Below are 12,692 nucleotides of genomic sequence, written 5' to 3'. Positions count from 1 at the left end.
ATAAGGTTTCAGTTCTTGTGGAGGCACATTCAAAAAGACTCCAGACAGCATCTGTGGCTGTGCTCGATAATGTCTCCATCCTAGATATCTGCAAAGCTGCAACATAGGGTTCTATAAAATAACTTCTCTCAGCACTACACATTAGTACAAGCATGTGCTTCAAATGATGCTGTGGGTACTCCAAGCACCCATCTCCTGACTGAAATTATTGCTTAGAAGTCACCAGTAGTGGAATTCACATAGGGACAAACACCTGAAGAAAGAAGTTACTTACCTTGTACAGTAACTTGAGTTGTCTATATATTTTACTACCTGCCCTACTTCCCCTCTGCTCAGAGACCCTTTTTCAAGGTTAAGTGGTAGAGAAGGAACTGGAGTGGCAGGTGGCCAGCAGCACCCTTTATACCCTCAGTAGGGAGCATTAAGGTGGGGTAGGGCCTCATATGCAGGCCAGCAGATGCTACCAGTGAAAACTTCTCTATCTCAGACATATTGAGTGCATGCATAACCAGAAGTGGAAATGAAATGATTTCTTGATTACAATTAGACTATCTCATTCATATTATTATTTTATCCAAGTTAAAAGCTTACTTCTTTTTCTAGAGTTTGTAGATGTTAGATTGGAGACTTTCCATGTAAAAATGCTCTGTAACAATTGTTTGTACAGAGATTACCTTGTAAATCCAGACTGGCTTGTTGAAAGTCTTTTCTGGTACCCAGTGGAAAGAAAAATACCTTATTTTCTCTTAAAAGCATCTGGCATACAAGAGACTTTAGATCATAATAATTTGGCTTACAATATGAAATAGTAAAACATCAAATAATTTTAAACTATTTTGTTTTGAATTTTAGGGCACAATCTTTAAAACTAAATAAAACAGCATAATTGATATTTCCATATGTAAATATTTTAATTTGATTTTAATTATTATACCTGCATAAACACTTACCATTTAAAATATTTTGAATATATATTGGCATGCATGTATGTGACTACTAATAGCTGCTGCTCTCCTTTGAACAAGCTTTGTTCCTGTGCAATAGAGAGGACTCATAATAGTTTTTATGAAATATCACCCATGCTTAGCTAGTTGGTCTACATAGTAAAATATCACTGGACATAAATGTTGTAAATATAACTTTTTTTTAATAGCTCAGCCTAGATATTTTAAGCAGATACAAAAAGTTCACTGCTGTCTTTCTTACACTTTCTTTCATAAAATCACTTATTTTTATTGGATAGGAATTCTAGCTCTGGATTTCAAGAAACTATTTTAAGAACCACCATTCACGTTGTTGAGCTGTGGTTGGTTTGTACAGACTGGGTCATAAAATAATCAATTAAACATTCTCACCAGTATATAATACAATTTTCATTTTATTTAAACATATTTTGCATAATATAAAAATATTGATCACAGTGAGCTTTAACAATTGTTACTGCTATAAACAGGAATGCTGCACAATGTTTTTAGTGGAAATAAATTATATAGTCATTATCTCTTTTAAAAAAAAATCACAAAGAGGAAAACCAAGACTGTTTTGTCATTGGCAGAAAACAAGTCCTTAGTAAGTTCTTTACACAACATGAGCCCCATTATTGTCTACATGTGCTTTCCACATTTCTTGGGGGAAAAGCACAATGTGTTTGTCTCTGTGAATCCCACAGGGTCTCTGGTGCACAGTTAATTCCAATGTTAACGCAGTTGTTTTTTTAATGGAAAAATGTACACCAAAATGAAAAGTAGTGCTTTCTTCACTAATTAATAAGCGGTCTTTTCCAATATGTGGGTACGCAACGACACACTTCTTCACTATAATAAAATCCAGGCTCACAGCGTTTCGTTCTAACTGTACACGGTGGTCTGTAGCAGCTGGAGGAAGGAAACAAAAAAGCCATTGGTAAAATGGGGCAGGCACATGAATCAAAGAGAAATATACATCTGACTATGTACAATTATGCTGCACTTATACCAGTGAACACTTAAATCCTATAAAGATATATAACGTATTACATATGTGCATGAATATTTCTTATCTTCCATTTCTGTGAACTGTCTTGCAATGAAAAGCAAATAAATAGGCTTACAAATACTGCTGAGGTGACTCTGTGGTTTTATTCATATGAATATTCATTAATACTCTCTTGAAATACTTACTAGCTCTAATTACATTCTAAGCTAGAGTACACGTTGGTATATTATTCTGGCAAATACTTCTAACATTTTTTTCTAGTAGGCAACCCTGTTTAGAATGCCACTACTGAATGTCTCCTAGCTTGAGCCAGCATTCCCTAACGAGTTGATGTTACAGGCCAGAATGCTTACTTTTTTTCTGTATATTTATCAGCTATTTGCATAATAGAAAAGATAGATTTTCTATACTATGACCCTGATCCTGCACTGAGAACTGCACAGGGAAAACCCATATACTTCCACAGATCCCCAGTGAGTTCAGTGGGAGTCTGTTTGCCATATTGCACTGTGTGATTTTTATTGTAGGATCCAGGCCCATAAGTGTATGGTAAATTTTAAAGGAGAAGAAAGGGTAACAATAACAATAATATTAACTGAAATAACTTTAATGCAAATAGATCATTAAACTACAGATTACATTTATAAACAAGATGTTCCTCATTAGTGGATATTTGTTTGTACAAGGAGTTGTACAAAGCTAATTCCTTGGCTTCTCTCCCCCCACCTCATTTTTTTTTAACGGTTTGACCTAAAATAACCTTACAATAACAATGCCAAATAACCTCTGGTGTGTAATGGAGACAAAGTACTAGTCTGTGGCTTTTTCAGACATTGGCAGCGACTCAAGAGGGAAAAGTATATGTTTCAAGTTTCAACAGTTATATTTTAAACTTGTCTTTAAATAATGTGTCTCTGTTTTATGAAACATACTGGTATAATGTTCTATTGTAATAATTCTTGCTATATATTTCTGTTTACAGATACTACACGATATACTATTGAGGTACTTTTAATATTCTCTTCCCCAGGCAATTTTTTTCTGTTTTTAAACTATGCGTACTCTAATTATCATTGCAGATGGTTTAGCACATCGCATGCTTATTTTGGACATTGACTTGCCACTTTACAGTAATGTGTTTATAAAATGAGATCTTGGATTACAGTTACATTAATGCAAGCCAATTAATTAAACCAATGAACATGAATATGAAGAAATCAGTAAAGAATGAGGAAGACCCTGCAGTAATGGTAGTTATTGACTAGCCATATCTTGTTCAGATATTTCTATGTAATTTGTCACAGTGGTCTGATTCATTAGCAGGTTTTATGTAATTCCAAGATTCATGTTATATCATGTCACTTAGGACAAACTCTAGAGCTATCTTGGAAAAATGTAACAACTTTCATGGAATTTCTGTAAAAGATCACATTGATCCTTTTTGCCTAATGCTAAACATTTTATAAAATATACAACACCTGCAGTTTGGGGTGGGGGTGTTAGTGTTGGAAAGGTGTTGTATATCTTGCTGAAGCAAGAAAGAGGCAGAGCTGACCCCTAACCAAAATAATGTGGCTCTTTGATAGAAATGCACCTATTCTCCTGCATACTATCCCTGATAGTGCCAGCAAAAAAAGAATCAGGAGTAAGTTTGGACTTGGAAAATTAATCTTCTGTGGATACAAAAATGGGGGTGGAGTGGATGTAGAATTTCCTTCGGAGCTGTATGTTACAATGATGTTTGTCCTTCTATAGTGCCTTTCATTTAAAGATTTCAAAGCTTTTATCTGAATCCCACTAGAAGGTCATACCATCTGAGGCATTGATCTTTAAGGCAAAGCCAAAAAACTTACCTATTTGGATGTTGTATTTCCCAGGATGCCTAACTCTAGCAAAGCAGTTAGGCAACATAAATAAAAAAAAGAAGTAGATAAGGGTTGTCAAACAGACTGGATACTGCCATCTGGATGCTTTCATATGACCCACAGATCTCTCTGCTCTCATCAAAACAATCTGTCATTAGGCCTGGTCTACACTTAAAAGTTAGGCCAACATAGTCAGTCAGGGGTGTGAAAAATCCACAACCGTGACCAATATAGCTATAGTGACCTAACCTCCAATATGGATGGAAGAATTCTTCCATTGGTGTAGCTACTATTGGTTAGTGATGTAGTGTTCCTACCCCAATGGAAAAACCCCTTCCATCTGTCTGTTACAGCTATCCCCCTACTCCATTTTGTTTCTTACAGCTGTCCCCATACTCCAGTTTGTTTTTGTTCTCCTCCTGTGGCCGCCCCTCCCTGGCTGTTAAGTTGTTTACCAGGGCCACTGCCTTTCTCAAAGGGAGGGCGCCTTAAGTTGTTTACCAAGAGCCATTGCCCTTCTCAAAGGGATGGCCACTTGTGCTGCGTGCTAACTGGGACCACTGACCTGTTCAAAGTGTTGGTCCTGTTATCACCTTGTTAAACCTGGGCTTTGTGTAGGGTAGGCAATGTCCAGAGCTGCAAGACCTAATGTGTTTTTAAGATCCTGGGCATGAGTCATAGGCCTCATGTGCTTTTGACACCTATTCTACAGGACTCTGCCCAGGCACGTCTCTGTGCTCACCTGCAGTTTTTCCCTGTGTCTCCTCCCCTGTGACAGAGGGAGCCTATCAGGATTACTGGCGGGAAACTGCCTGAGTCTGCCTTTAAAAACAGGCATTTTCAAAACAAACATCGGAAAGGTTCCTGCATTGCTGCCTGGTCTGATCAGCCAGGGGCTCTGGGGGGTCCTTTCTCTGCTCTCGTTTTATTTTTGAGTGTACCCTCGTTTTTTTAAAAAAAAAAACTCCCCTCCCATGAAGAACGAATTGCTGCCTGAGAGATCTCCTGATTATCAAGACCATACCGAGCCCTCCTTGCTTCTTCTGATGTTGCTGCTGCTTCTGCCTTTGCTGCTACCTTGGGGACTGATAAGAAACCCTCTGTGAAACTTTCTATACTTTTATTTTATTATTTTAGCTGCTGGCTCTGTTTCCCCAGCACACAGACTCAAGCTAAACCTTGGTCTGTGTCTTAAAACCTCTCTTAAACTCCATGGCACTTTGCCGCTAAAAATAAGTTTGTGCCGCCGCTAAGCTCTGTTCCTGTGGGCTTTGCTTCGGGGCTCACTGCTTTCAGCCATATCCACTGCACCAGCCACCATCCCTTGGCTTCCTTGGGAGCTGTATCCTGGGCACATACTACTCTGACCTCTATGACTTCCCCATAGCATAAGGAGCACCATAGGTTTTGCTTTTTAGTTTAATAAGTCATAGTTTGCTAAGATTGTAGCCTTGCTATAGTTGCTTGTTATAGTTTGCTTAGAATTGTGATATTTGTTGTTTTGCCTAGTCGTTGGTTAAGATAGATTTAAAAAAGCCATTGCCTGGTTGTATTCTGTACCTGTTTTGTTACTTTGTATAAGCTGCTTGTCATTTTATATAAATTTGATTAAGTTAGACGATAGATAAGGTTTTTGCTGTTTGAATTCGTCTTCCCGCTGTCCCAATCTCTCCCTGAACTTTCCCGTGTCTGTTTTTCCCCCGCTCCAATCTCCCCCTCTGTGTACTTCTCCTTGTCTCCCTGTTGTAACCCCTTGCTGCTTCTCCCCCTGTGTAACCTCCCAAACCCTTTGCCGCTTCTCTCCCTTTTTTTTTGGGTGTCCCTCCAGCCCTTCCTTACACCTCTCTGCAGCCTCTCCCTGTATCCCCTGTGTTCGTGCTCCCGCTTCTCCGCTGCCCCTCCACTACCAAAGATCACCATCACACTGCTCCGTTTGTCTTCGCTCCGCAACTTCCCTGAAGTGCTCTCCGCTGCTGCAACCTGTTTCTTCCCTCAGCCATCTCCCCCATTCTCCACGTGCCTTCCCATCGCTTGCACGTTCAGCGCCCTCCCCTCTTGCTGCTCCCAGACTCCCCTTAAGTGCGCTCCAGCTGCTCTTGTCTCCCGTACGTCCAGCCCGCAGGCTCCTGCAAACTGCTCTGGGCTTCACCCTGCAGGGCTTCAGAGTCTCTCACTGCTTGCAGCTGCACTCTCCTCTCATCAGTTGCCACTGATCATTCACTCCCCTCCCCACTCCTGTTTCTTGACTCAGCCTTTAGGTACACTCTTGCAGATTATCTGCTATTACAACCTCACAAATTAAGTCATTAATTTTCTTCTATGCTGTTACATTGCATAATTTCACTTATCACCCATATTGTATCATTGCACTGTGATTCACATCTTACTTGTGGTTATAACACCCCATTGGTCACCTCCACTTTTCTAATATACTTTGTATTTGCATTGATGCCACTGTGTTACCTTATATATATATATATATATATAGCTATTAACCACTTAATACATTCTATCTGAGATTGTTGACCATTTCATATAGAAGCTACCATTTTACTTTGCATTTCTTTTTGGTACATTTTGCATTCCACACTGTATCTAGAGTTGTTCCTATATAAAGTTGAGTTGCTTATTGACTGTACTGTATCCCATTGTGCTGAACCCGACTTACTGCACCCCACTCCCTACACTGTTCAATAAGAACCCCCTCCATCATTGTCTATTGTAAACACCCTATACACCCCATCTCATCGTATTTCATTGTTAAATTCCCACCACTTCCATTTTCCTTTAATAAAGAAATTAATTGGCTCCCCACCTGTGTGGTAATTGCTCCCCAAGATCCCATATACCTGCGGGCAGGGACACCATCATTGTTGGCAGTGTCTAAACTATGTGGTTTCTGGCGTAACTACGGGAACCTCTCTATGCTGATACTCTGTATAGGTAAGAGTGTGAGGGAAGAACAGTTAATTATAGATGGGGTTGATACTGTTACCTGTTGTTAAGGTTGAGCAATACTTCTCATTCTAAGATGGTGCTTTCAGTTGCTTATAACTCTGTCAAACTTTAACCATCTGGACTGATTTTATGTGTCAAGTGTCTGCCTCAGCCTGACTCTTTCAGAAAAATTCAGCCAAAATGCTTCAGCCATTTCTGAGAATGAGACTAGAGGCAAAAAACTTTTCCCCACGTTAAAAAAAAAAATTCTGGGGACTTCTCTTTCAAGCAGCTCTACATATCTCCATGCTTTGGAGCAGGTCCTAGCACATGGGTCGGCAACCTTTCAGAAGTGGTGCGCCGAGTCTTCATTTATTCACTCTAATTTAAGGTTTCACGTGACTGTAATACATTTTAACGTTTTTAGAAGGTCTCTTTCTATAAGTCTATAAACTATTGTTGTATGTAAAGTAAACACGTTTTTTTAAATGTTTAAGAAACTTCATTTAAAATTTAATTAAAATGCAGATCTTAATCAGTTTAATGCAGTGGTTCTTAACCTGGGGTACACACACCCCCTGGGGCAGGGCTGGTGCAAGGATATTTTGCGCCCTAGGCAAAACTTCCACCTTGTGCTCCCTCCCCCCGCCTTTGCACCTCGGTTCATTGAGGGGCAAATCCCAGCGAGCCTTTATAGACCTGGGGGCCAGCCATGCCCAGGGGCTGCTTCTCAGACCAGGTTCCCCCCTCCCGTCCCCTGAACTCCCCTGGAGGGTGCACAACCCCCCCCATGAGCCCTCCCCACCTCATTCCGGTGGCCCCAAAGGTGGCACGTGTGTCGTAGGTTGCCGACCCGTCCTAGCAATTTGCCAAGGGAATCACCTTGTGTCAAGGATGTGCCTTTTGCCATCCCCATTATATTCTGCCTATATCATTCCAAGTTACAAGCCTTAGAAAAATCATAGCAGGTAGAGTCTTGCCAGAAGAGCACAACTAAAATCTCAGAAGATTCTGTCCTCATGGAGCATGTTTGGTCCTTTCACAACTGCCAGTGCTGACCAGACTGCTCATGTGCCACCATCTCCACAGAGTGACCAGGCCTGCTCCAGTCTACATTTTTACAAGGGCAAAGTCAGATTTTCCCTGTAAATGCTGCTTCCAGCTTCTCTGAGCTGGGAGATTGGGCCTAAGCTGTGGAATTAAGAGAAGGAAGCCAAATTTCCTGTACCAGGCAGCATAGAGGAGGGGTCTGGTTAAAGTGCAGAGGGGCCCAAAGCTGAAGCAGGGGGAAGGGAAAGGAGTAAATTGGGACAAGGAATCTCGTGAGACTGGGACTGGAGAGGGGAGGCAAGGTGGGACTGAGTGGGCAAGGAGACTGGAGCTGGGAGGAAGAGGCTGCAAATAGGACTTGTTGGGCAAAGAGGCAGATTAGGAACTGGGAGCTGGTGGGGACAGAGCTGGGAAGGGAAACAGAGGGATACTGGGAGACAGTTGGCTGGGGGAATACTGAGATTGGGGAGGGGTAGGAAGACAGATGTGACAAGGAGGTGTAGGGGGGAGAACTGGGACTGATTGGACAAAGAGACTGGGCCAGGGAGTGGAGGTGAGAAAAGAAATATCAGGTGAGAAGCCAGGAGTGGGGAACTGGGACTAGCTGGGCAAGGTGACAAGGACTGCAGATGTGGAGGAGAGAGACTGGTAATTGGGACTCTGATAGTGTAGGGATACCACCTCCCGCTCCTCTCCTTACAGAAATGTTCAGAAGCACTAGAATACTATAGTGAAGAACACCATAGAAAAGTACATGAGGAAGTGAATAACTGTTTTCAGAGAAGAGTTTGAATGGTATGCAGTAAATAAGGCACTAGACAATGGGAAGAAAACAAAATATTAAATCGCTGCTCATTAACTGAGCACTGTCCAGCTTGTGCACTGAACAGGGCAGGAGTCCTCTGGAAAATACAGTATGTGACTCTACAATTAAAGACTGTATCATAATGCACATGCACAAAGGGGTTGCACAGGCAAACTTAATTCTGGCATTTCCTAACTTTTGAGTACTTGACTTTCCAACCTTAATCCTTTAATGTTGTTTTCTGGTGCATAACACTACTAAAGAGGCACATTCTGTGGCTGGAGAAGATCACTAAATGTATCTTTTACCAGTGAACATTATTCCTGTGGTGCATGGACCACAACTCAAAAGTGTAATTTGCACTGTACCCCAGAAGGAATTTATACTAGACACTGATGACCTCTATCTCCCATCCTACAGGGTGCCAAATGCCTGGTGGTAATTGCCCTTATTTCCTATTAAGTCAGGGACAAGGAGTGGCCAGGAGCTGTTGCTGAACATAAAATGGAGGGAGTAGAGATGTACCATGTGAACTGTATTTTAATAAGTTTGTCTATATTTGATTGTGTGTCTTGTCATTTTAGATATTAAAATCTTCAGGGCAGGATCCATATTCTGTTCTATGTCCGCCAGTGCTGTTTGGGGCCTTTTAGGTGCTGCCAGAATATTTATAAATAAATTACAATGTTAATTTTGTAACCATTTCAATGGTTTTAGGTAACTGAACAAATATGTATCTCATACTATGAATATTTACTATTATTACTACTATTAATGAACTTTGTGGTCTTGTTTCCCCAAGCAGTGTTATCTGAGTTATATCTGCTTAGCTTTACTTAAAAACAAAGACATTTACCTGTTCCATAACGGGCGTTCTTCGAGATGTGTTGCTTATGTCTATTCCACAGTAGGTGTGCATGCTCGCCACGTGCACCGCTGCCCAAAGTTTTTCCCTTAGCAGTACCTGTACGGGGGGAGCACCGCTGTGACCCCTGGACAGGCACCTCTATATCGCACTGTAAGGGGAGCTGTGCGCTCCCCCCAACCCTCGGTTCCTTCTTGCCAGACAACTCCGACAGAGGGGAAGGAGGGCGGAACGTGGAACAGATATGAGCAACACATTTCGAAGAACACCTGTTACGGAACAGGTAACTGTCTTTTCTTCTTCGAGTGATTGCTCATGTGTATTCCACAGTAGGTGATTTCAAGCTATATGTATTGGAGGTGGGCAGGAGTTACGAGTTCCCAGGATACAGAACCGCCCTGCCGAACCTGGTGTCATTCCTAGTTTGGGAGACCATCGCATAATGCGAAGTAAACTTGTGAACTTAGGCCCAAGTAGCTGCCCTATAGATGTCCTGGATAGGGACATGGGCTACGTAGGCAACCAATGAGGTCTGAGCCCTCATAGAGTGCGCCCTGATGGTCAGTGGCGGGGTGGAACCCCTGCCAGATCATAGCACGTGCGAATGCACAAGGTGATCTAGCGGGAAAGACGCTGGATGGAGACTGATTGCACCTTCACACGCTCGGCTGAGGGAACAAAAAGTTGCGAGGATTTCCTGAACGGCTTCGTCCGATTCAGATAAAAGGCCAGAGCCCTATGCACACTGAGCGTGTGAAGGCAGTGTTCCTCATTGGAGGAATAAGGCTTAGGACAGAGCATGGGAAGAAAGATGTTCTGTTCCATATGGAAGGTGGAGACCATCTTCAGGAGAAATGCCGGATGACGGCAAAGCTGGACTTTATCCCTATGGAAGACCGTATATGGGGGTTCCGAGGTCAGGGCCCTGAGTTCCGAGACACGATGGGCCGAAGTGATTGCTACAAGGAAGGCTACCTTCCATGAGAGATGAGACCAGGAACATGTAGCCCAGGACTCAAAGGGAGGCCCCGTGAGGTGAGACATCACCAGCTTTAGGTCCCATTGCGGCACAGGGGGTCTAGCATACGGGAATGAATGTTTAAGGCCCCTCAGGAAGTGGGAGGTCATAGAATGAGAGAAAACAGAGTGCCCTTGCACTGGCGGGTGGAAGGCTGATACAGCCACCAAGTGTACCCTGACAGAGGCAGGTTCTAACCCTTGGGTCCTAAGGGACAGAAGATACTCAAGGTTGAGCTGGAGTGGTGCGGACAATGGGGAGTCACCCCAATCCCCCACCCACCTGGAGAATCTGGACAACTTTGCCAGGTATGTCCAGCACGTGGACAGCTTCCTACTTTCCAGGAGGACCCGCCTGACCTCCTCTGAACACCTCCCCTCCTCGTCTAGCCACTGAGCAGCCATGCTGTCATGTGGAGCGTGGCCAGATTGGGATGGAGGAGGTCCGAGTGAAGTGGCAGCCTCCTCAGAGGGGCTGCCAAGAGGTGCAGGAGGGTCCCGTACCAGTGTTGGCAGGGCCATGTTGGGGCATAAGGATGACATGCGCTTTATCTGTCTTTACTTTTTGCAGGACTTTCCTGATGAGGGGAAATGGTGGGAAAACATAAAAAAGCTGTCCCGATCACTGCAGGAGGAAGGCAACTGAGATCACGTCCCTCCCTACTCCTCCCCGGAGAACAACCGAGGGCAACGCCAGTTCTGGCGGGTTGTGAAGAGGTCAACCTGGGGAGCTCCTCACTCTTGGAAGAGACGGTGAGTGACCTCCAAATGGAGCGACCACTCGTACTGGGGGGGGGAGAAAACCCTGCTGAGGTGATCGGCTGGCGTATTGCGGATGCCTGATAAGTGGAATCCTCTCAGGGAGATATCGTGGGCTATACAAAACTCCCATAGGCTCAGGGCTTCCTGGCAGAGGGCCGAGGAACGAGTCCCGCCTCACCTGTTGATGTAGTACATCGCGGCGCTGTTGTCGGTCAGGACTCTGACCACTTTGCTGTGAAGGTGCATGTTGAAGGCAACACATGCCAACCATATCGCCCTGAGCGCCTTGACATTTATGTGGAGGGACAAGTCAGAGGTCAACCACGTCCCCTGGGTTTGCATGTTCCCTGTGTGAGCTCCCCAGCCCAGGCTGATGCATTGGACACCAGGTCTAAAGATAGGGTCACCTCCTGAAAGGGAATCCCTTGCATCATATTGCGCAGGTAAGACCACTATTGTAGATAGGTAAGTATCGGGGACGGCACTGTGAGAACCTTATCTAGCCCATCCCAGGTCTGGGAGAACTGGGAGGCTAGACAGAGTCTGGCGGGGCCTCATCCAGAGCCTGGTGGGGCAGACCACTTATGTGCATGCCGCCATGTGCCCTAGGATCCAAAAGCACGCTCTTGCCATTGTCACCAGGAAAGCCGTGACTGAGGTGATGAGATCTTTTAGGGCCTTGAACCTGCTCAGCAGGAGAGAGGCTGTGGCCCTTGAGGAGTCCAGAAACACCCCAGTGAACTCTATGCACTGCACTGGAACTAACCTTGACTTGGTCTCGTTCACCACTAGGCCAAGATCGACACGTGGACAGGAGCAGTTCCCCTGGGACCAAGAGTTGTCATTGAGAGCCAATCATCCAGGTATGGAAAGATCTGTACCCCCTCCCGTCTGAGGTAGGCCGCCACCACAGCCATGAAATTTGTGAAAACCCTGGGCGCTGTGGATAGGCCAAACGGGAGGCCCGTGAACTGGTAGTGATCTAACTCCACTAGGAAGCAGAGGAAGTGCCTGTGCCCCTCAAAAATATGAATGTGAGAATACACGTCCTGAAAGTCCAGGGCCGAGTACCAATCCCCTGGGTCCAGGGAGAAGATAACAGAGGCCAGGGACATCATGCAAAACTTGGAGTGGACCAGAAACTGGTTGAGATCCCGCAGGTCCAGGATGGGCCTGAGGTCCCCTTTTGCCTTTGGGATCAGGAAATATTGGGAGTAAAAACCCTTGCCCTGGAATTCTACTGGTACTCACTCCACCTCCTGCCCTAGGAGGTGGGCATGCTCTGGGTCCCCTGGGCCCATCAGGGAGGGGGGTGGTTGGGTGGGCGTGAGCTGAACTGCAGCGTGTAGCCCCTGGAAATGGTGTGGAGGATCCATTGGTCTGAAGTTATACAGGACCATGCCATGTGGAAGGCAGA

General features: G+C 44.3%; 1 protein-coding gene across 3 annotated transcripts in view; it reads right to left on the bottom strand.

Moving 5' to 3' along the window:
• Positions 1-1,002: 1,002 nt before the first annotated feature.
• VEGFC (vascular endothelial growth factor C) overlaps positions 1,003-12,692 on the bottom strand; it is a 133,319-nt gene continuing 121,629 nt past the window's right edge. For 2 of the 3 annotated variants that reach the window (XM_030563710.1, XM_030563709.1), the window contains exon 7: positions 1,005-1,874. In XM_030563710.1, coding sequence (XP_030419570.1) covers positions 1,760-1,874 — 115 coding nt within the window. In that variant the 3' untranslated portion in view covers positions 1,005-1,759. Of the gene's footprint in view, positions 1,875-12,692 lie in introns of all 3 variants that reach the window. The other variant, XM_030563708.1, reaches the window with a different exon arrangement.

This window comes from Gopherus evgoodei, chromosome 5, assembly GCF_007399415.2.
Source record: "Gopherus evgoodei ecotype Sinaloan lineage chromosome 5, rGopEvg1_v1.p, whole genome shotgun sequence".
Lineage (NCBI taxonomy): Eukaryota > Metazoa > Chordata > Testudines > Testudinidae > Gopherus > Gopherus evgoodei.
The sequence above is the reverse complement of the archived record's forward strand: the minus strand, read 5'-3'. Positions and strand labels throughout refer to the sequence as shown.